Raw genomic sequence first — 21,473 nt, 5'->3', positions numbered from 1 at the left:
TGTTTATGTGTGTGTGTGTGTGTGTGTGTGTGTGTGTGTGTGTGGTGTGGGATTTGTTTTAAATCTAACATGGTGACAGCAGGCTGAGAGGAACCGTGCTCGTGGTGACCCACTTCTGTCTTTGGAATGGAATTTAAATGCACAATTTAGCTGTCCGCTACCCGGTGGACCTTATTTATTCTGGTGTCTAAATCGTCCACTTACATCCTGACCTGACTGCAGAGTGTTGCTCAGATGGGCACAGGGAAGGCCTGGCGCGCTGGACCACTAAGCGGGGCATTCGCTAACGCTGCCAGATTTAGTACATATGCCAACATGCCAGCATTTCTATGGTAAGAAAGTGTATGCAAGAGGCTGGGGTGGACAAAGGTTTCACACACACACACACACACACACACACACATACACACTCACACACACACATACAGATAGAATGAGTGATGTGACACTCATTCGGGTTACTCGGGGGGGGCGCTAACACACCCCTACGTGCTCAACGGCCACTTTGGGAGCCTTAAAGGTGGTATGATGCAGGACCGAGGCCGAGTGTGTCCTTGTGTGTTGTTTTGTGAATGCGAGAGTCACACATCTCAAAGCAACAGGAAAAAGAGGGAGGAAACACTGTGTGTTTCTTGGAAGGAGGACGTGGGCTGGGGGGTGAGTTATGGGCAGTATTTCCTGCTGTTTGAACTGTCGGAAAAGAAGACACAATGACGCTCTTATTGGGCGACATGTTCTGGTGGAGTAACAGGTGTCTGTGTGTGTGTGTGTGTGTGTGTGTGTGTGTGTGTGTGTGTTTCTGAGGAAATGGAAATGGAAGGAGCTGTGTAATGGAGAAGCTAGTCCTCTGTGTGTAGTGTGTGTGTGTGTGTGTGTAAGTGTGTGTTTGGTGTGTTTCTGAAGAAATGGAAAGGCCTGTGTGATGGAGGGGGCTAGTCCTGTGTCTGTGTGTCTGTGTGTCTAGTGTCTGTGTGTCTGTGTGTGTGTGTGTGGAGGGGTATTTCTAGGATGAGCGCTAGTGGAGAATCGGAGTGTGTTATTTGGAGTGTGTTAGAGAATCGGAGTGTGTTATTTCTGAACACAGCCCAGCCCTTATGTGAGGACTCCGTCTCTGAATAACAGGTAGGCTAACCTAGTAGTTTACAGAGACATCACACTGTCTCTCACTGTGTGTTTGTGTGTGCCAGAGAGAGAGTGTGTGTGCGTGTGTGTAGTGTGTGTGTGTGTGTGTATGTGTGGGAGTACATAGCAGCGCAGGGCAATGCTTATGAGCTTATTATTTGCCATGGCTGCCATGTAGTTCTGCATTGTTTTGGCTGAATTATGATTGTGTGTGTGTGTGTTGGCTTTATCTGAGAGTGTTTTTTGTGATGGGGCCTCTGCTTGTGTTGTAGTTTGAATGCGGATCTGTGTGTGTGTGTGTGTGTGTGTGTGTGTGTTTGTATGCATATTGATGTCTAAGTGTGTGTGGGTGTGTGACCTCAATGTGGCCATTCATCCTGATCCCTCAGTGAAGCGACTCATTCAGACCCCCCTTTGGCTCCCGACAGAGGACAACACACCCCAGAGTCAGACCTCGTCCAACACACCCCAGAGTCAGACCTCGTCCAACACACCCCAGAGTCAGACCTCGTCCAACACACCCCAGAGTCACATCACATCACATCTCATCTCTCTCTCTCTCTCTCTCTCTCTCTCTCTCTCCTTTCTTTCTTTCTTTCTTTCTTTCTTTCTTTCTTTCTTTCTTTCTCTCTCTCTCTCTCTCTCTCTCTCTCTCTCTCTCTGTGTGACAGGTCAGGTGAAGATGAAGGCTCAGGCTTTTATCTGCAGTGTATATAGGAGTGTATCTTCGCTAGCTGTTTGATCAAGCCCTAGATAGATTTCTCTCTCACTCTCGCTCTTTCTCTCTCTGTATCAGTAAGGGTGTCAAAGAGAGCGACAGAAGAGGCTTGCTGTACACTTGTGACATTCATATGCAAACACACACACACACACACACACACACACACACACACACACACACACACACACACACGTGTACACACACACACACATATTTACGCATCCACCCAGATACACTCACACACACATAGACCTGTATATTTCCAGGTGGAGAATGTGATGTCATCAAACTCAAACTCTGAAGACACTGTCTTTCTGTTTCTCACTTACACACACACACACTCTCTCTCTCTTTCTTTCTTTCTCTCTCTCTCTCTCTCTCTCTCTCTCTCCCTCACACACACACACACATTACTCCTCCCTGTAAGCCTATTTTGTTATATACAGATGGAGAGTCTGATGTCACGACACACACACACACACACACACACACACACACACACACACACACACAGACACACAGTGACCCATCCCAGCTTTGTTTACATGCTGGCAGGCAGACAAAGTTGCTGGTGTCTGTCTGTTAGAACTCCGTCAGGGAGAACATTCCACTTTCAATCACCTGCCCCCTCTCAAACTCACCTCTGCACACTTTAAGCTCACTGTTGCACACACATTAGTCACACACACAGTCATGCACACACACAGTCACACCTACACACACACTTATGTACTAGCATTTGCGTTATACCGTAAAACTCCAAATAATAGCCCGGGCTTTTATTTTCCCAAATCGCCAAACTGCACCGGCTATATTAGAGACAGGCGTCTATATGAGACAGGCCTTCAATTCCCTTTACACAAAACTTTTCCTCTGCAAAGATGGAAAATATTATCGAATTAATTATTTCAAACACACTGAATGTCTACCTATATGATTAGGTTATCTGATGACAATTACAGATCATGATTCATTTAGTGTTGAGATGTTGTTCATTGAGTGAGATACAGTAGACCTAAGATCCAAATAGCGGGGATAGCCAGAACAGATGAAACACGTTTTAATTAAATGTAATTTACAAAGAGATCGTATCACACTGAAAGCTCCTATTTTGTCACTAGCAAATAGCCTATATCGGTCCTTTGTCAAATACAGTTGCATTATCAGCCCTGACCAAAACTGTTCAGGAATTATTTATGCAAAAGTGGAACGTGCTTAATGTTTCATTCTCCCTCCTTTTCGGCACAAATAAAACAGCATGAGAGAGCATGAACCATATTGTTTCTCCCATTTTGTAGGCTATTTGCCAAATTTGACAACAGTATACATTCAAATCATAGCCTACTTCCAGGCGCGCGGGAACATATTTTTGACCAGGGGTGAATACGCCATTTCAGTGCCGTGTATGAGTAGGTCTAAGAGTGAGAAGTTTTATAATGCCCTGGGCAGCCACATTCCACTGCAACTATGCCAGCACTTGCCACTCCGACTCATCAATAAAAACTGTGCGCGCACACACCAGTCCCATAGAAGCCCACGTGACTTTACATCATTAACCTATTTCAGTATATAGCCAGAGAATGTCCGTAGACGGGCTCTGATATAGCCTAGTCTAAGGTAAATTCCTTTTCTGACTTCTTTCTCTTTATCGCCATGGCATTTTAGAATAAAGAATAGCGTTTCGCGAACCGTTCTGGTTTTGTTGCCAGCATAAAACAAACACCATCGGCCTATCCATGGAAATTTTAAACACAAGGGATGAATTGAGCGATGACTAAATTGGGACATATAGGCATAGTTCATATTGAAAAGTTATACAATTTGGAACTCTAGCTTTTCCCCACGCCCAGTCTTTTAATGCCATCTAATCATAACATCGCAGTCTGCCATACCTTAAGCCCAAATCACACCCAAGATTCGCGACGAGATGAGCAGCAACTTTGCAACATTCTAAAACCTTGCAACTGTGACCAGACATGGTGAATGCCTTGCGACGGCTTGCAACGACGTGCAACATCTAATTCGCACTGCTGTAACCTCCTTTCTGTAATGATTTTGTGTCATTGTGAATCTTAGGTGTAAATTGGGCTTTAAACAGACGATCTAACGGGTTTTAGAAGATTAAATATAACCCGAAACTAGAAAAAAAAAGACCAGGCCTCTACTGGAGACCGGCCTTTAACCCAAACCTGTAGCCATGCCAGGCGTTTAAAAGAGACAGGCGTCTCTTTGGGACTCGGCGATTATTTGAAGTTTTACGGTAAGTTCATAGTCTTGTGTTTTTAACTGTTTTAATGTGGATAATTATTTGCAGAGAGACATTCATATGTCACACACTGACACACACATACTGACACACACACACTGACACACACACTGACACACACACACACACACACACAGGGCGTGATGCTATCTACCTATGTACATTGTCATCTGAGGCCTGTCTTCCCTCTGACTTTAAAGAGAAGGATTTGGTTAATCCTTGTGTTGGACACACACACACACACACACACACACACACACACACACACAAACACTCAAACACAAATCGATCTCAGCTGTTCAAAACTGTGGTCCCACTTTCAGGTCACCCAGTGGTCACCGGAGAGGACGTGTATTGAGTGATTCTGTGACCTAATGCATTAAAACGCCAATGGCTTTCTTCTCTTGCCCTTGACAGACACACACTCTCACACCCATCTCTCTCTCTCTCTCTATCTCTCTCTCTCTCTCTCACTCACTCACACACACACACACACACACACACACACACACACACACACACACAGACAGAGGTGGGCTTCTGGTATTTATTGACTCGTCCTGGTGCATTATTGGTTTTGGTCTGGGCCGGTTTAGTCTGCCAGGCCTCTGCTTTTTAGCCTGCTCAGGGATTGGCTGAGCCCCACATTCTCACAGGTTCTGCTACGTTCTGTCATGTTCTGCCACATTCTCACAGGTTCTGCTAAGTTCTGTCATGTTCTGCCACATTCTCACAGGTTCTGCTACGTTCTATCATGTTCTGCCACATTCTCACAGGTTCTGCTACGTTCTGTCATGTTCTGCCACATTCTGCCACATTCTCACATGTTCTGTGGAGGGTGCACTGTTGGGGACAACTCGCTGTGTAAGACCTCAGCAAGTCAGAAAGGTCTAGGAGAGTGTGTGTGTTTTTGTTGATGAGTGTGTGTGTGTGTGTGCTACGCTGAAGAAGAACTAACTACAACAGGAAAGAGAATGACTGTGAGTACCTAAAATACCAGAATGACTTCACCAGTGTGTGTGTGTGTGTGTGTGTGTGTGTGTGTGTGTGTGTATGGCAAGCCGATTGAGCATTTATTCAGATATCTTGATATCAGGCATAATTGTCATGTACATGCAAGCCATTTCTGTTCACTAGTTAACTAGTAAGCCATTTCTGTGTGAACTAGTTAACTAGTGACAGCCAAAATGCTCACTAGTTAACTTGTAAGGCCCGGGTTGAGACCAGGGTTCAATTCCTTAGAAGTGCATGAAGTTTTTTTCTTGATTTTGAGCTTTTAATTACTTTTGAAACCATGTGCAGTTAATGTGTACAATCACTGCCACACATGCAAACTAGTGAGACTTAAAATGTTCCACTAGTTAACTAGTGGACAAAAACGGTCAGCTTGTTTGTGTTTTTAGGTGTAACTAGTGAACAAAATATGCATGCCACTGGTTAACTAGTAAGGCCCACAACACCATCACTAGTAAACTAGTGGGTATTTTGGTCTTTACATGTTAACAAGTGACCATTTTGGCATCTCACTAGTTAACTAGTGGGGCTGGAATGGCCTTCACTAGTTAACTAGTGGGCATTTTGGGGCACACTAGTAAACTAGTGACACTTTTTGCACCTCACTAGTTAACTAGTCGAATGGAAATTGCCATCACTAGTTCACTAGTGGGTGTTTTGGTGCACACTAGTAAACTAGTGACACTTTTTAGACCTCACTAGTTAACTAGTGGGCATTTGTGTCTTCACTAGTTAACTAGTGAGAAGTTCTGCCTTCACTAGTTTACATGTAAGTGTCACACTGAAGCCACTAGTTTACTTGCTAGAGTACCTTTGGCCAGCATGTTAACTTGTGTGCCACATGCAAATGTTGTGGGTGGGATTTCGTGAAATTCTGCACTGTGATTGGTTGTCATGTTCTATTTGGACATAGGGAGCCAATAGAAAGCCTCAATTTCAGAATTCTCCGCCTCCCTAATTTGAATTCTCAAGCCACTAGTTGACTAGTGTGAATTTTGTCTTGAACTAGTATACTAGTATACATTTATGACCTCAGTAGTTAACTAGTTTGGACAAATGATGCATCAACTAGTTAACTAGTGAGCCTACTGCCATCACCTAGCTAGCTAGTAAGCCATTTATGGTTCACTAGTTAACTAGTGACATTGACCTACTGCAACTAGTTAACTAGTGATGTGTTTTGCCTTCACTAGTAAACATGTGCACATTTTTGGCTGTCACTAGTTAACTAGTGAGACCCAAAAGCCTTCAACTAGCTGACTGGTATGCATTTTGGCCTTTACTAGTTAACTAGTAGACATTTCTGGCTCTCACTAGTTAACTAGTGAAGCTAAAATGTGTTGACTAGTTAACTATTGAGCCTTTTGGCTCCCACTAGTTAACTAGTGTGCATATTTTGGCCCTCACTAGTTAACTAGTTCACACAAACATGGCTCACTAGTTAACTAGTTAACAAAAATGGCTTACATGTACATGACAATTATGCCTGATATCAAGATATCAGAATAAATGCTCAATCGGCTTGCCATAGTGTGTGTGTGTGTGTGTGTGTGTGTGTGTGTGTGTGTGTGTGTGTGTGTGTGTGTGTGTGCCCCCCTCCACTCCACTCTTTGTTCAGTTATCAGCAGTGTGTTCCACGTGCCTTCTGTAAGCCCATTAGTCCCTAAAACAATAGGAACTGCCTCGTCAGACTCCACAGGAACAAGACCTTGTGTCTGCGCTCAGCATAGTTCAACACTTTTCACTTTAACTCTGAACCCACCACCATGTTTAACACTTTTCACTGAACACTGAACCCACCACCTTGTTTAACACAGTTCACTTTAACTCTAAACAGTTCAGGGTTTGGACATTTTTAAAAAATGTTTACTTTTACACTGTATAGTCCAGTGTTACCACAGGGTTTAACACTGTTCACTTGCATTGTGCAGTGCAGGACGGAGCGGGATATCCAGCTGAAGGTGTGTCTCATGTCTGCCTGTTGCTCTCAACCTACAGTTGAAGTCAAGGACATTGATATGGAGAAACTTATAAAGATTCGCCTCTGGTTTGGAGCTGAAGCAAACATGTCTCACTAACATTTATAAAGCCTAAGCGAACATGCTTTAGAAATTAGATTAATCAGAGGTTTACATTTATACTCTGTCTTTCCACAGAGTTACTGTATTTTTCGGACTATAAGTCGCATCGGAGTATAAGTCGCACCAGTCAAAAAATGTGTCATGAAGAGGAAAAAAACATATATATAAATATATATATATATATATATATATATATATATATATATATATATATATATATATATATATATATATATATATATATATATATATTGCACCTGAGTCGCAGGACCAGCCAAACTATGAAAAAAAGACTTATAGTCCGGAAAGTACGGTAGTTCCTTTTCCCCAATTAGCACGGTGGGCTGGGGCAGCCGTGGCCTACTGGTTAGCCCTTCGCACTTGTAACCGGAGGGTTGCCGTGGCCTACTGGTTAGCCCTTCGCACTTGTAACCGGAGGGTTGCCGTGGCCTACTGGTTAGCCCTTCGGACTTGTAACCGGAGGGTTGCCGGTTCGAACCCCGACCAGTAGGCACGGCAAGGCACCTAACCCCTCACTGCTCTCCGAGCGCCGCTGTTGATGCAGTCAGCTCACTGCGCCGGGTTTAGTGTGTGCTTCACCTCACTGTGTGTTCACTGTGTGCTGAGTGCGTTACACTAATTCACGGATTGGGATAAATGCAGAGACCAAATTTCCCTCACGGGATCAAAAGAGTATATATACTTATATACTTAGTTACAGTTGACCCAGTAGCGCACGGGTATAAACACTCTTAATAAAGTGTATGCCACAGCATGCATAGGTTAGGTGAGCTCTGATTTCAGCGGAGAACCATTTGTGTGAAACTGCATAGATTCAAATGCAGGTCCGATCTAGCCTGGCGGGCCATCCTATATCATTGAAATGTATAGTCTGGCATCGAACCATTCACCTCGCTTAATCTAAGGGGCGGGCAGTAATTGTCTTTCAAACTGCCTAGGCATGCAATAGGCCAGCGCTACGACCATATCCGTATCCGGTCGGCAAAACGGCAAATACATCCTTCTTCGAAAGGAATGACTTAAGTGCATTGTGTTGCTCAACTTTCAAAGAAAAGCACAAGTCCGACTTCTCCAAAGTTGACGCCAACGCCGATTCAAACAACCGCTCTTCGTTCGCCACAGCCACCTTCCTTGTTGTTCACCGTCGCAGGAATGTGGTTATCCTGTTAAGCCCGCCTGAAGACTCTCTAACAAAATAGAGCGCTGTGATTGGATGAGGTCCACGGCGTCAGCCAATAGAAATCCCTATGGTTTGATACTAGACGTACAGGCTGAGCAAATTAATTTGCCGCCGCTAGGGTGCGTCTAGATTTCTAGGCTAGGTCCGATCTGGCTAGTTTAAGGTTTTTGAAGTCAGTGACGAAAGACTGAAACAAGGGTAATGGCATAAAGCATAGAGGCAGTTTCTTAAGGGTCATGGCAAAAACGAAAGCGTAGTAGTACTGCTATGTTATGGGAAATGGTGAGAACAATAATTTTGTGCATAATGTTTATAATGTGTATATTGTATAATGGGAAATAAAAACAAATTATTTTTGTTGCATACAGTTGAAGGGGCAATATCTGTAAGGGTGACAGCTGCTGGGGTTAAAGAGGGGTGTATATTGTGGTTCTGTCTTCTCGGATTGAGATTGTGGATGTTTGTTTTGCAATTTTGGTTGCACATTGTGTTGCATATTATTTGGTTTGTTTATCGTTACATCCCTAAAATTTAATATCTCTCTTTCTCACACAGACACAGACACAGACACACACACACAGCCTGTGATGACATTGTAATGACTCAGGCCTGTGCAGTCCACCCTCTAAGCTTCTGTGAAGTCTCCTTGTCCTTCATCCCTGTCCCCGCCTTGCCCTATGGTAACCTAAGTCTGTGTGTATGATTTCTCACACACTGCTCTCTTTTTCACTATAAGCACATGCATAATACACACACACACCCAAAGTCTTTCTTTCTGTCCCTCTCATTTTTTCTTTCTTTCTTTCTTTCTTTCTTTCTTTCTCTCTGTTTTGCTCTCCTAAGTGAAAGCAGCTCCGGTGCTGTTTTATTTACAGCCAAGCACGCATTGCAGTCGGCATGGTAACGCTTTGGCAACGCCCAAGCAGTGTTCCTGCCTTTGATGTTGACTGCACCGTGGCGATTTGTAGTTCCTCATGTTGGATGGAGAGCCAGGAGCCAGCAGTGCACTATTTGAGTGTGAGTTGTCTCTTGGTTACTGAAGGTCTCTGCTCTTATACTGATGAGATGGAGGAGAGGCCTAGCCTGCATACTGAAACGACCAACAAAAGTACTGATGTTCGAGTTCCTCTGTCCTGTGATGTAGTTAGTTAGGGAGTGGTGTGATGATCGTTTCAGCATTCCTTCTTGAAGATGATTTAATTGCGGTATGGGTAGGCCTGTCAGATTTTTTGACACACCAACAAAAAACATGTGCTTAAACACACACACACACACACACACACACACACACACACACACACACACACACAGAGTAGTTTAGTTGAGGGTGTTGGTGTTCTCTGGGGTATTCAATTGAGGGTTCCAGCAACATGAAGTGACACGTGCATGGATTCCACACCTGGTTTTCATATAGGCAGCCCCTTTCATCTCTCTGCTAAAGCTGTGTGTCACAGCCCAACAGTGGGTTTAACCTGAGGGAAAAGTGTGTGTGTGTGTGTGTGTGTGTGTGTGTGTGTGTGTGTGTGTGTGTGTGTGTGTGTGTGTGTGTGTGTGTGTGTGTGTGTAACCCACATAATGTGAGTGTGCTGGTGTGTTTGTGTCCTTGTTTTGTCAAGAGCAGAAAGTGAAAGACCATTTAAGTTTATGTGTTGCCTTGACATCAAGTGATTTCAGCTAATGGGCCTTCCCTTTCCCAGGCCAGAGAGAGAGAGGGAAGAAGACAGAGAAAGAAACAGAGGGGGTATACAGAGGGGGGACATTTCGAGAGGGTGAGGGCTCTGTTATCATTTTCTGTAACTCCCATCTATATCTCGCACACACACACATATACGCACACACACGCACATATATATATATACACACACACACACACACACACTAAGGGCAATCACAGGGTAAAGGTCTTTGCCTAAAAGCTCTGTGAAGTGTGTGGAAGCCCTGGCCTCTGATCTGTTACCTGTGTTGAATGAAGTCCCAGTGGTGTTGAGTAGCATATCTGTGCAGAATAAAAGCTGCAGTGTTACCTGTTTTCAGCTGCAGTGTTACCAGTGTTACCATTTCAGCTTGCTTAGCTTGTAAAGCTAAATGTGCAGATGTGTCCTCAGGAAAACGATTTTCCAGAAGAAAAAAAAAAGCACGCAACAATGACGGACTGTTCTGTTTTGTTATTCTGAAACGTCAACTAGTGCACTGCACAAGCCAGAAATGCGTAACCAAGGTGTTTAAGATGTTTTTTTTTTACCAGAGTGAGACTGAACCTTCCCTGTACAATGCACCTGCACAGAGAACAGTATCAGGAAGGAGGGATCACATGATGTACAGTAGGAGGGGTCAACAGGTGCAGCGATGCTTCGTTGTTTGACCGGAGTCGCCCACTGTTCCTTTAGAGACAGTAATAAAGATGTGTTAGGAGGAAGCCATGCAGGTATGCGGCGGGAAAGAGACTTTGACCTTCAGGCGTCAGGATGTGTGTCTCGATGGCCTAGCTCTCTGTCCTGCAGTGTGAGTGTCTCAGGAGGTTCAGCTGTCTGTCTCGATGGCCTAGCTTTCTGTCCTGCAGTGTGAGTGAGTCAGGAGGTTCAGCTGTCTGTCTGCATGGCCCTAGCTCTCTGTCCTGCAGTGTGAGCTGCCCTCAGGAGGTTCAGCTGTCTGTCTCGATGGCCTAGCTCTCTGTCCTGCAGTGTGAGTGAGTCAGGAGGTTCAGCTGTCTGTCTGCATGGCCTAGCTCTCTGTCCTGCAGTGTGAGCGTCTCAGGAGGTTCAGCTGTCTGTCTGCATGGCCTAGCTCTCTGTCCTGCAGTGTGAGTGAGTCAGGAGGTTCAGCTGTCTGTCTGCATGGCCTAGCTCTCTGTCCTGCAGTGTGAGCGTCTCAGGAGGTTCAGCTGTCTGTCTCGATGGCCTAGCTCTCTGTCCTGCAGTGTGAGTTTCTCAGGAGGTTCAGCTGTCTGTCTGCATGGCCTAGCTCTCTGTCCTGCAGTGTGAGTGAGTCAGAGGTTCAGCTGTCTGTCTGCATGGCCTAGCTCTCTGTCCTGCAGTGTGAGCTGTCTCAGGAGGTTCAGCTGTCTGTCTCGATGGCCTAGCTCTCTGTCCTGCAGTGTGAGTGAGTCAGGAGGTTCAGCTGTCTGTCTGCATGGCCTAGCTCTCTGTCCTGCAGTGTGAGTTTCTCAGGAGGTTCAGCTGTCTGTCTGCATGGCCTAGCTCTCTGTCCTGCAGTGTGAGTGAGTCAGGAGGTTCAGCTGTCTGTCTGCATGGCCTAGCTCTCTGTCCTGCAGTGTGAGCGTCTCAGGAGGTTCAGCTGTCTGTCTCGATGGCCTGACTCTGTCCTGCAGTGTGAGTTTCTCAGGAGGTTCAGCTGTCTGTCTGCATGGCCTAGCTCTCTCTGTCCTGCAGTGTGAGTGAGTCAGGAGGTTCAGCTGTCTGTCTCGATGGCCTAGCTCTCTGTCCTGCAGTGTGAGCGTCTCAGGAGGTTCAGATGTCTGTCTCGATGGCCTAGCTCTCTGTCCTGCAGTGTGAGCGTCTCAGGAGGTTCAGCTGTCTGTCTGCATGGCCTAGCTCTCTGTCCTGCAGTGTGAGTGAGTCAGGAGGTTCAGCTGTCTGTCTGCATGGCCTAGCTCTCTGTCCTGCAGTGTGAGCTGCCTCAGGAGGTTCAGCTGTCTGTCTCGATGGCCTAGCTCTCTGTCCTGCAGTGTGGAGTGAGTCAGGAGGTTCAGCTGTCTGTCTGCATGGCTAGCTCTCTGTCCTGCAGTGTGGCGTCTCAGGAGGTTCAGCTGTCTGTCTCATGGCCAGCTCTCTGTGCAGTGTGAGTGAGTCAGGAGGTTCAGCTGTCTGTCTGCATGGCCTAGCTCTCTGTCCTGCAGTGTGAGTGAGTCAGGAGGTTCAGCTGTCTGTTTGCATGGCCTAGCTCTCTGTCCTGCAGTGTGAGTGAGTCAGGAGGTTCAGCTGTCTGTCTGCATGGCCTAGCTCTCTGTCCTGCAGTGTGAGTGGAGTCAGGAGGTTCAGCTGTCTGTCTGCATGGCCTAGCTGTCCTGCAGTGAGCTGCCTCAGGAGGTTCAGCTGTCTGTCTGCATGGCCTAGCTCTCTGTCCTGCAGTGTGAGCGTCTCAGGAGGTTCAGCTGTCTGTCTCGATGGCCTAGCTCTCTGTCCTGCAGTGTGAGTGAGTCAGGAGGTTCAGCTGTCTGTCTGCATGGCCTAGCTCTCTGTCCTGCAGTGTGAGTGAGTCAGGAGGTTCAGCTGTCTGTCTGCATGGCCTAGCTCTCTGTCCTGCAGTGTGAGTGAGTCAGGAGGTTCAGCTGTCTGTCTGCATGGCCTAGCTCTCTGTCCTGCAGTGTGAGCGTCTCAGGAGGTTCAGCTGTCTGTCTGCATGGCCTAGCTCTCTGTCCTGGGTCATCTGTCCTGGGACATCTGGGTGGTTTGTCACAGCATGCACGCTCGCTCTCTCACACTGGTGTCTCCATCTAGCTTCACTCTCGTTGTCTCCCCCTGCCTTTGTGTCATTCTTTCTCTTTCTTTCTCTCGTCTACCCCTCTCCCTCCCTCTCCCTCTCTCTCTCTCGCTTTCTTTCATTCTCTCTCACAAACACTCTCTCTCATTCTGTCTCTCTCTCTCTCTCTCTCTCTCTCTCTCTCTCTCTCTCTCTCTCTCTCTCTCTCTCTCTCTCTCTCTCTCTCTGCAGGTAGAGGAGGAATAAGGGGTTAATTAGCTTTCCCTTGTAGCCTGAGGCAAAGGAATGCACTGAGCTCTCACCAGCTCAGAGACACATGCCACACAAACACACTCACTCTTCACTCTCTCTGTGTGTGTGTGTGAACTGTGTGAACTGTGTGTGTGTGTGTGTGTGTGTGTGTGTGTGTGTGTGTGTGTGTGTGTGTGTGTGTGTGTGTGTGTGTGTGTGTGTGTGTGTGTGTGTGTGTGTGTGTGTGTGTATGCTGTCTACTGGCCTGGGTCTGTGCTGCTGCTGGAGCAGTGGGTTATTTTGTGGGGAGTCAGCGTGTAAGATGTAACAGAGGTGCTTCGACCATATCCTTCCTTACGCAGCAGAAGCAACACACACACACACACACACACACACACAGTTCTCAAAAGTGAGCAAATTTACTCGGTACACAGACTTAATAGATATAAATGGCCTGTTGACATCCACACACTCCTCCTACTTATATGGTGGTTTTCTGGTTGTTGTGGCCCATGTCACGCTCATGCTCCGTGGTTGAAGTGAGGCTCCTCCTTCATTGTTTAAAGCCCTTTGGGTGTCGAGATAAAGCACTATATACATTACTGTGTTGTTGTTGTTGTTGAAAACCTACACTCAGGCCATCCTTAAAAATATTTTTGTTTGCAGTAACAGCCAAAAAAATAAAAATGGGTCGGTAGGTAGGTCAATATTTTTTTTTCAAGATTCAAAGTAAAAAAAAAAAGTTCAATTTTGGTCATGTTGATTACCTAGGAATGAATTTACACAAATGTGCATATCGTGGCGTAACTGACTGGGTCTTCAACCCGTTGCCTTCAGGAGCACCATTGCAAACCTCATTCTGATGCAGGTTATATAGACCAGCCTTTCTCAAACTTCTTTGACCTGAGGGCCGGTCATGGCAGACTTTTTGGTCATAGGGCTCATCTACATGTACCCAGAAAGAAGGCTACAATAGCTCTTGGCCCGTTATATTGAAATTTGACTATACAATGGGCCTACTCAATGCTATACAGTGTATTATACAGTCTCTGCTCTGTTTCTAAGGAAGTTCCAAAAACAACGTCGTTTCTATTAAGTTTAGTTTAAATAAATAAATAGCCTTCCAACAGGTTGAAGCGGAGCTTTGATACCAACGCTCCGATTAGTTTCAGTTTTCTCTACAAGAGAAGCGCATTGAATGAATGATCATACCACCACTTAATTGTAGGGCTCCATGTTTAATGACATCGATAGCAGAACGCGTTTGTTTTCTTTTTTCATCGATTCAGCCGGTTTCTTGATCAACTCGCGCAGCAAATTATCAGATGAAGCACCGGGCCTAATTTCACTCCCGACTCAGCAGTCTCCATGTTGAGGACCCATATTTGAGAAATGCTGAATAGACCACAACCAATTTCAATACTCCGACACGGTCACCGCTAGACTAGGGGAGAAAGGGATGAGAAAAGATCTGGCCACAGTTCTTCCAGAACTTCGTAGAACAGCGTTTATCAGTTTGTGTGAATGAAACGGTGACATCGTAAAACCAATGGTGTAGAGATGACGCCACAGGTTTTTTTAAGTGAGCCACGTTTGCATGTAGGCAATTTATATTCACAATACTTGGGCCTACTAAAATAACTATTATTTTATTGCATTTGTATTGGTTGTTTAGAGTAAAAAACAATCGGGTCGGTATTAACGCAAGTTTACAACCGCAAGTCGGTCGGACTAAAAGAAAAAAATATTTGGGTCGGTTCTAAATTGACAGGGTCGGTCGGGTTACGGCAAACGAAAATATTTTTAAGGATGGCCTCACTCACTGCAAACATTTCTTTTGATTCACTCAATGAGGTTTTGGCGTTGACATATTTTGCTGTTTTGACGCTTACTGTATCTTTTATGATCTTTAAAACCCCTTATCACACTGGCCTGCCAGTCCTGTATGTGCTTGGCGGGCGCTGTTCTGACTTCCTCTTCCTGTCGGGCAGGGGAGATCGTGGTGAACGAGGCCAACTTTGTGAGAAAGTGCATCGGCACGGAGAGCAGCCAGGACGACCTCTGGGGGAAGCTGATATGCACCAACTTCAAGGTCTCCTTCATCACCCACAACTCACTGCCCCAGCAGGTAGGCCCCAGTAATGTGCCCAGTCATGCTGCTGCAGCAGCATCTAACCTCACACACACACACACACACACACACACACACACACACACACACACACAGAGACACACACACACACACACACACACACACACAGAGACACACACACACACACACACAGAGAGACACACACACACACACACACACACACAGAGAGACACACAGAGAGACACACACACACACACACACTCACACACACAGAGACACACACACACACACACAGACACACAGAGAGAGACACACACACACACACACACACACACACAGAGACACACACACACACAGAGAGACAGAGACAGACAGAGACACACACACACAGGGTTGTAGATGCTCAGACTGGCTTGTGGCAAGTCAGCTTAAGTAACACAAATATAACAACATATATTAAGAATATGCTGAATCACTGTTACATATGTAGATGTCCCTGGATACATGAGCTATGTAGCCGCATTGGTGACATTATTGGTATTACCTAGATGACCCAACGCTTAGGATCTTTCTCATGGTATTACATTTGCAGATAGATTTTGCATAGTTATTAAGCAAGCTAGACTTTAGACTTTGCAAGTTAGCAAGTTAGACTTTGCCCAGTGTTTAAATCAGGGCCCATTGTAAACTAAGTATACTGCACTAGCACACTGAGACATATGCATTATATAATGGTAAGTTTTAAATATTTTGTTGCCATTACTTTCTGCTGCCCAAATGTCACAGCATAATTTCTCCCTACCATGAGCAAGCAACATTAATAATGGAACAGAACTGGACTGAATTCTGTTCCAGAACTGACTTCCACAATGGAACAGAATGTTGTCTAGAGTGAAGGCATCAGGTGGCTGAGGTGTGTGTGCTGAATCTTATTGGACAGCGCATCCAAAAACCACAATCTGTCGCTTGTTCCTTAACTTCCCCTCATACTAGAGAAGTAGAAGTAGCCTATAGAAAGCAAGCTTAAAGCCAGAGCTGCTGAAACAAGCAACACTGCTGACTAAGCTGTTTGATGCAGACAAGCCCAGACAAGATAGACGGGCCTATCAGATGCTACTCTATCATTTTGATGGGCGCGTGCTAAGCGACAGGCTAACAGCTTTGGGCACCTCCCATACATCCCAGGCCAAGGACAGTGCGCTGGGTGATCAGTAGTGTAGCAGCTCTTGTCATTTTGCTCGTGTTCCTTCCTTCATGGCCAAGGGTGTGTTCTGTCAACCCCATGCTTGACCCTGTGTCTCTGGATTGGGCAGATTGTGCAAGCCGAGTGAGTGGGGTGTGGGCATGGTGCACATTTCTGATAGGATAGGCATTGCCAGAGAAGTATTATATAACTAACTGTAGGTTGCACAAAGGTGTATATGTGGGTTTAGAAAAAATAAATGAAAAATAGGGTTGTGCATAGGTGGTGTTTTGTGTTTTTTGAAAGATGGATTTCATATTTGGACACACAGTTGGTCACTCCCTCTTCTCTGACTCTTCTCTCTCTCTCTCTCTCTCTCTCTCTCTCTCTCTATATCCTTCCACTTCCAGAATGTTCTGGTGAGTCATTCTAGAAGTGCACATTCAGTGAAAGGGCTTATTTTTGAGTCATCGTGTGTGTGTGTGTGAGAAACTGGTGTACTGAGGATTTTGTGGAAGAGAGGATTCAGAAGAAGAGTGTGTGTCTGGTGTGCACATGGTGTGTGCATTCATATCTGCGTCCATGGTTGATTGCTGTGTGTGTGTGTGTGTGTGTGTGTGTGTGTGTAAGTATCTGTGTCTGTGCTTATTTTGTGTGTGTGTGTGTGTGTCTGTGCTTATTTGTGTTTGTGTGTGTGTGTGTGTGTGTGTACGCAGTTCTTGCATATGGTTGTTTGTGTCTGGGTGTGCTCAAGGGTGTGTGTGTCCTGATTTGCGTGCTCAGCTGATCTTAACTCAGGGCAGTGACCTTCCCTACCATATTTAAACCCATGTGAGAGAGGAGCCGTCATCAGGCGTGAAATGGCCGTGACCAAGCATGTCTGCCCCAACCTCAACCTATAGCCACATCTGGTCTTGACCAGGCCTGCCTGCCCTGACCTCACTATAGCTACATCTGGTCTTGACCAGGCCTGCCTGCCCTGACCTCACTATAGCCACATCTGGCAGTGACCAGGCCTGCCTGCCCTGACCTCACTATAGCCACATCTGGTCTTGACCAGGCCTGCCTGCCCTGACCTCACTATAGCCACATCTGGTCTTGACCAGGCCTGCCTGCCCTGACCTCACTATAGCCATATCTGAGTCCCGTCTGGCCATTACTCATTCAGCATTATTACAGCCCAGACCATGCGTGTGTCTTGTGTAGGTGTGTGTGTGTTTTCAGCTACTAGCTTACACACACACACACACATACACACACACACACACACACACACACACACACACACACACACACACACACACACACACATGTGTCACTCTCATGCATTTTCAGACTCTGATGGGAGCAGTGATGCATTGCAGTACAACTTTCTCAGGTGAACTATCTCATCTGAAACAACACTAAGCTGCAGATGCAGATGGGGAGATGCCTTATTGTGTGGTGCTCTAAAATGAGTTTTTGGGACAATATATCATATAGCAAAAATAGCTATGGTGACAGGCCTGTGTGTGCGTGCGTGCGTGCGTGTGTGCATGCACATGCTGTGTGTGTGTGTGTGTGTGTGTGTGTGTGTGTGTGTGTGTGTGTGAGAGAGAGTGGGGTGGCTTCTGTGAAATGAGTCAATGATCACCCAGTGTCAAGTGATGCATGTGGTTCTCAGGTGACCGTGTTACTTATTACTCTGTGTGTGCGTGTGTGCGTGCGTGCGTGCACTTCCTACTGAGAGATAAAAACCTTTTACATTTTTGTGGCATGGGTCTCTCTGGAGTTGTGAGAGGAGATCTATGCGAATTCATCTTTTGGAATTCCACCTCTCATCAGCCATATTCATATCAAGACACCAAAAGGGTACCGTTGCCCTAGAAACGCCCAGATGCTGAGTCAGAGGCAACATATTCCGAGCAGTGAGAAAAATCTTCCAGTTACCTTTCAGCTTAGTTATATAGGCCTACACATTTGAGTTTTTGTTTTGACCCCTGAGTAGTCACTGAGGCGGGAGGATTATAGTTTAAACCTGGATTACTTTGTTTTTTGGTGATTGCTTCACACACCTTTGCACATAGACAGACCTTTTCCTGTTTATCCGATTGCTGTCTTGTTGGTTTATAAACATTAAGCAGCCAAAACAAGGGAGTCAAGCCACATTTGGGCACAAATTTACAAGCAATTTGGATCACATGCAGAGCAGTGTGGATGTTTTCAAGCAGTGGATATTTGTTTGTGTTTGAAGTCATGTTTGATGTTTTTTTCTCTTGCTGTGTTAAGCTACCTGTTGCGTCAGGCATCCCATAATTCCACCAATGACCTCTTCTCTGGTGTCGGCTAACCTTTCATCATTGAATGACACAGTGATGACATGGCTAACAAAACAACACACACACACACACACACACACACACACACACACACACACACCTCCTTTAATCACTGACTCTCTCCGATAGGCTGCTTCCTCCTCCCATATTTTGCTGCAATCGTTGTTTGTCTCAAAAACACTATGAAAAGCCGGCTTGTGTGATCTCAGTGCCATAAATATTTTTACAGTGCTATGGCCCAAGGCTGGAGTTAAAAGCATTTCACAAGCTGCATTCCATAGCCTCCCCATATGCTTCATTCTCAATGGCGTTTCAGACAGTTCTGGATGTTAGCAGTATGCGCTGATTGATATGGTGATTGGAGCGGCTGCTTGTGAATGGGTTGTTTGTTTTGAACGGTGGAGGATGTAGTTCTGGCTTCTCTGGACTCGATGTCCAATCAGTGTGTCATTTAGTCCCGGAACAGAGCCTAATCCTCGTCTGGAGACATGGCCTGGAGGGGTCTGATTGGAGGAGAGGGGATGCATGACAAGCTCACCAACCGCCCCGCCCCCCCACCTCCTCTCTGTGTCTGTAACACCCCTTCCGTTTGTCTCTCCAGCGAGGCTTCAGCTCAATCAGCATCAATGTCCATGTTTTTACGGTTGGCCCTGTTGCTGATGCCTGCACTCCAGATCAAGCAATTTGGACCACAGATGCTCTTCAGTCTGGGCAGTTTGAAGCGGTTTTGTTGTAGTGCTCAGGAGGTTCACCTCAACAGGAGTGTGGAGATGTTCTCAGACAGGGCAGAGAGCTGTGTCCATGCTGAGCCGCAAGGCTGCAGATTGATTCTGTCTAGCTCTGTTCCGTCCCAGTGCTCTGGAATCCACCGCACTTCTGTTCCATCCCATCACATTCCATTCAGTTCCATTCAGTATAGTTCTGTTCCATTCCATTCAATTCTGTTCCATTCCATTATCCCCGTGGCGTCTTAAAAGAGCTTACGTTCTCTAAAGGCGCAGGCCAGACTACAGTGCCCTGCGCACAGTTCTTTAACAGATGTTCTCGTCCACATACTTTCCACTGGAGGTATTTTTGCTAGACGGGGAGCCCGGCTCTTTAGTGCTTTAGTGTGACAGTCCACTGTGCCGAGTGTGCAGTTTAGTGTGTGTGCAGTGACACATCATGTGTAATGCTGCTGCCCAACTGTCTTTAATGATTGTGTGTGTGTGTGTGTGTTTTTCTTTCTGCTGCAGAATTTCAAGTATGTCCATCGTCTCCTGGGGGAACATGACGTGCCTCTAGCATGTGTGGAACAGGTGGTCACAGGTAAGACTGACAACTGACACACACACACACACACACACACACACACACACACACTGTCACACCCATAATCTCTCTCTTTGTCTGTCTGTCTCACTTACTCATTCACGCACACACTCACGCACCCACCCACACACACACACACACACACACACACACACACACACACACACACACACACACACACACACTCACTCACTCACTCACTCACTCACTCACTCACTCACTCACTCACTCACTCACCTCACCATCGAACACACACAACCCTTCAATTTGTCATCGACATCACTACTGTGTGTAACCATAAAGGTAATGTGAACACACAGCCAAACATACAGTATACAGACACTGTGCACATTCTCCATTGAGGGGGAGACAGAAACACACACACACACACACACACACATACAGTAAACACACGCTATGCACATTCTCCATTACGGGGGGAGACAAAAAACACACACACACACACACACACACACAAACATATAGTAAACACACACTATGCACATTCTACATTACAGGGGAGACAGAAATACCACACCTCCATGATGACACACACTGTCTGTTTCGGATGCAACATTCCCACCAGTGGTCTCTGCTGGAGAAGAACACTTAAATATACACACCTCTGATGTAGCTGTGGGCAGTGTACTGTTATGCTGACCGCAAGGCTCTGTTTTCCTATACATGAGTCAGTCTCCTTTCCTGCCCATTTTAAAAATAACTGAGCTAAAATATGACTGCAGTGTCAGAGAGACTGTGTGTGTGTGTGGCTCACTCCTGACATTAACCGACACAGCTGAGGGATGAGACTGGCTTTCTTCTGCTGTGCATGCTGGTAGATTGACCCCCCCCTTCCTCCCACATACACACACACTCGCACATGCATGCACACATGCACTACTTTCACCCGGTCGGTGTGGTACAGACATCAGCTTGGTGACGGCTGGAGTGAAGTGACATTTTTAGGGCTGTGTTAAATTCCGAATTCTGCTTCTGTCTCTCTCCTCTTGATACCAACTGTTTACTTTCACCTTTACATTGGTGTGTGTGTTCTGAATGTGTGTGTGTGTGTGTGTGTGTGTGTGTTTGAGTTCTTGCACAAGCATCTCACAGAACCCTCACACCTCCCTGACAGCTCTTCTAGTCTGGATTTTAACGTGTGTGTGTGTGTGTCTTGATGGTAGCATGATGGTTGGTTTTGTGTGTGTGTTTGTTAGGTGGTTGCTGGCCTCTCTACAGACTGTGTGTGTGTGTGTTTAGTGTGGGATGGGATGAGGTCACCCCTCAGACGGGCAGAGAGGGGTCAGGATTAATCCTTTTAGTGTTAGACCACTGCACACAGTGTTAGAGGTGACTGAGATTTCTCTGTCGTGTGTGTGTGTGTGAGAGAGAGAGAGAGAGAGAGAGAGAGAGACAGAGAGAGAGAACCTGGTTTGTGTGCGTGTGTGTGTGTGTGTGTGTGTGTGTGTGTGTGTGTTAGATCATTGTGCCTC

The 21,473-nt window shown here is 46.0% G+C and overlaps 1 protein-coding gene across 1 annotated transcript in view; it reads left to right on the top strand.

The window, feature by feature from the left end:
• The window catches only part of mtmr10 (myotubularin related protein 10), a 48,832-nt gene that overhangs the window by 6,635 nt on the left and 20,724 nt on the right, over positions 1–21,473 (top strand). The window contains 2 exon segments of the mRNA XM_048230800.1: positions 15,068–15,204; positions 19,905–19,977. Of these exon segments, the coding sequence (XP_048086757.1) occupies positions 15,068–15,204; positions 19,905–19,977 (210 nt within the window).

The sequence above is a fragment of the Alosa alosa genome, chromosome 21, assembly GCF_017589495.1.
Source record: "Alosa alosa isolate M-15738 ecotype Scorff River chromosome 21, AALO_Geno_1.1, whole genome shotgun sequence".
NCBI classification, from domain to species: Eukaryota; Metazoa; Chordata; class Actinopteri; order Clupeiformes; family Clupeidae; genus Alosa; species Alosa alosa.
The sequence above is the reverse complement of the archived record's forward strand: the minus strand, read 5'-3'. Positions and strand labels throughout refer to the sequence as shown.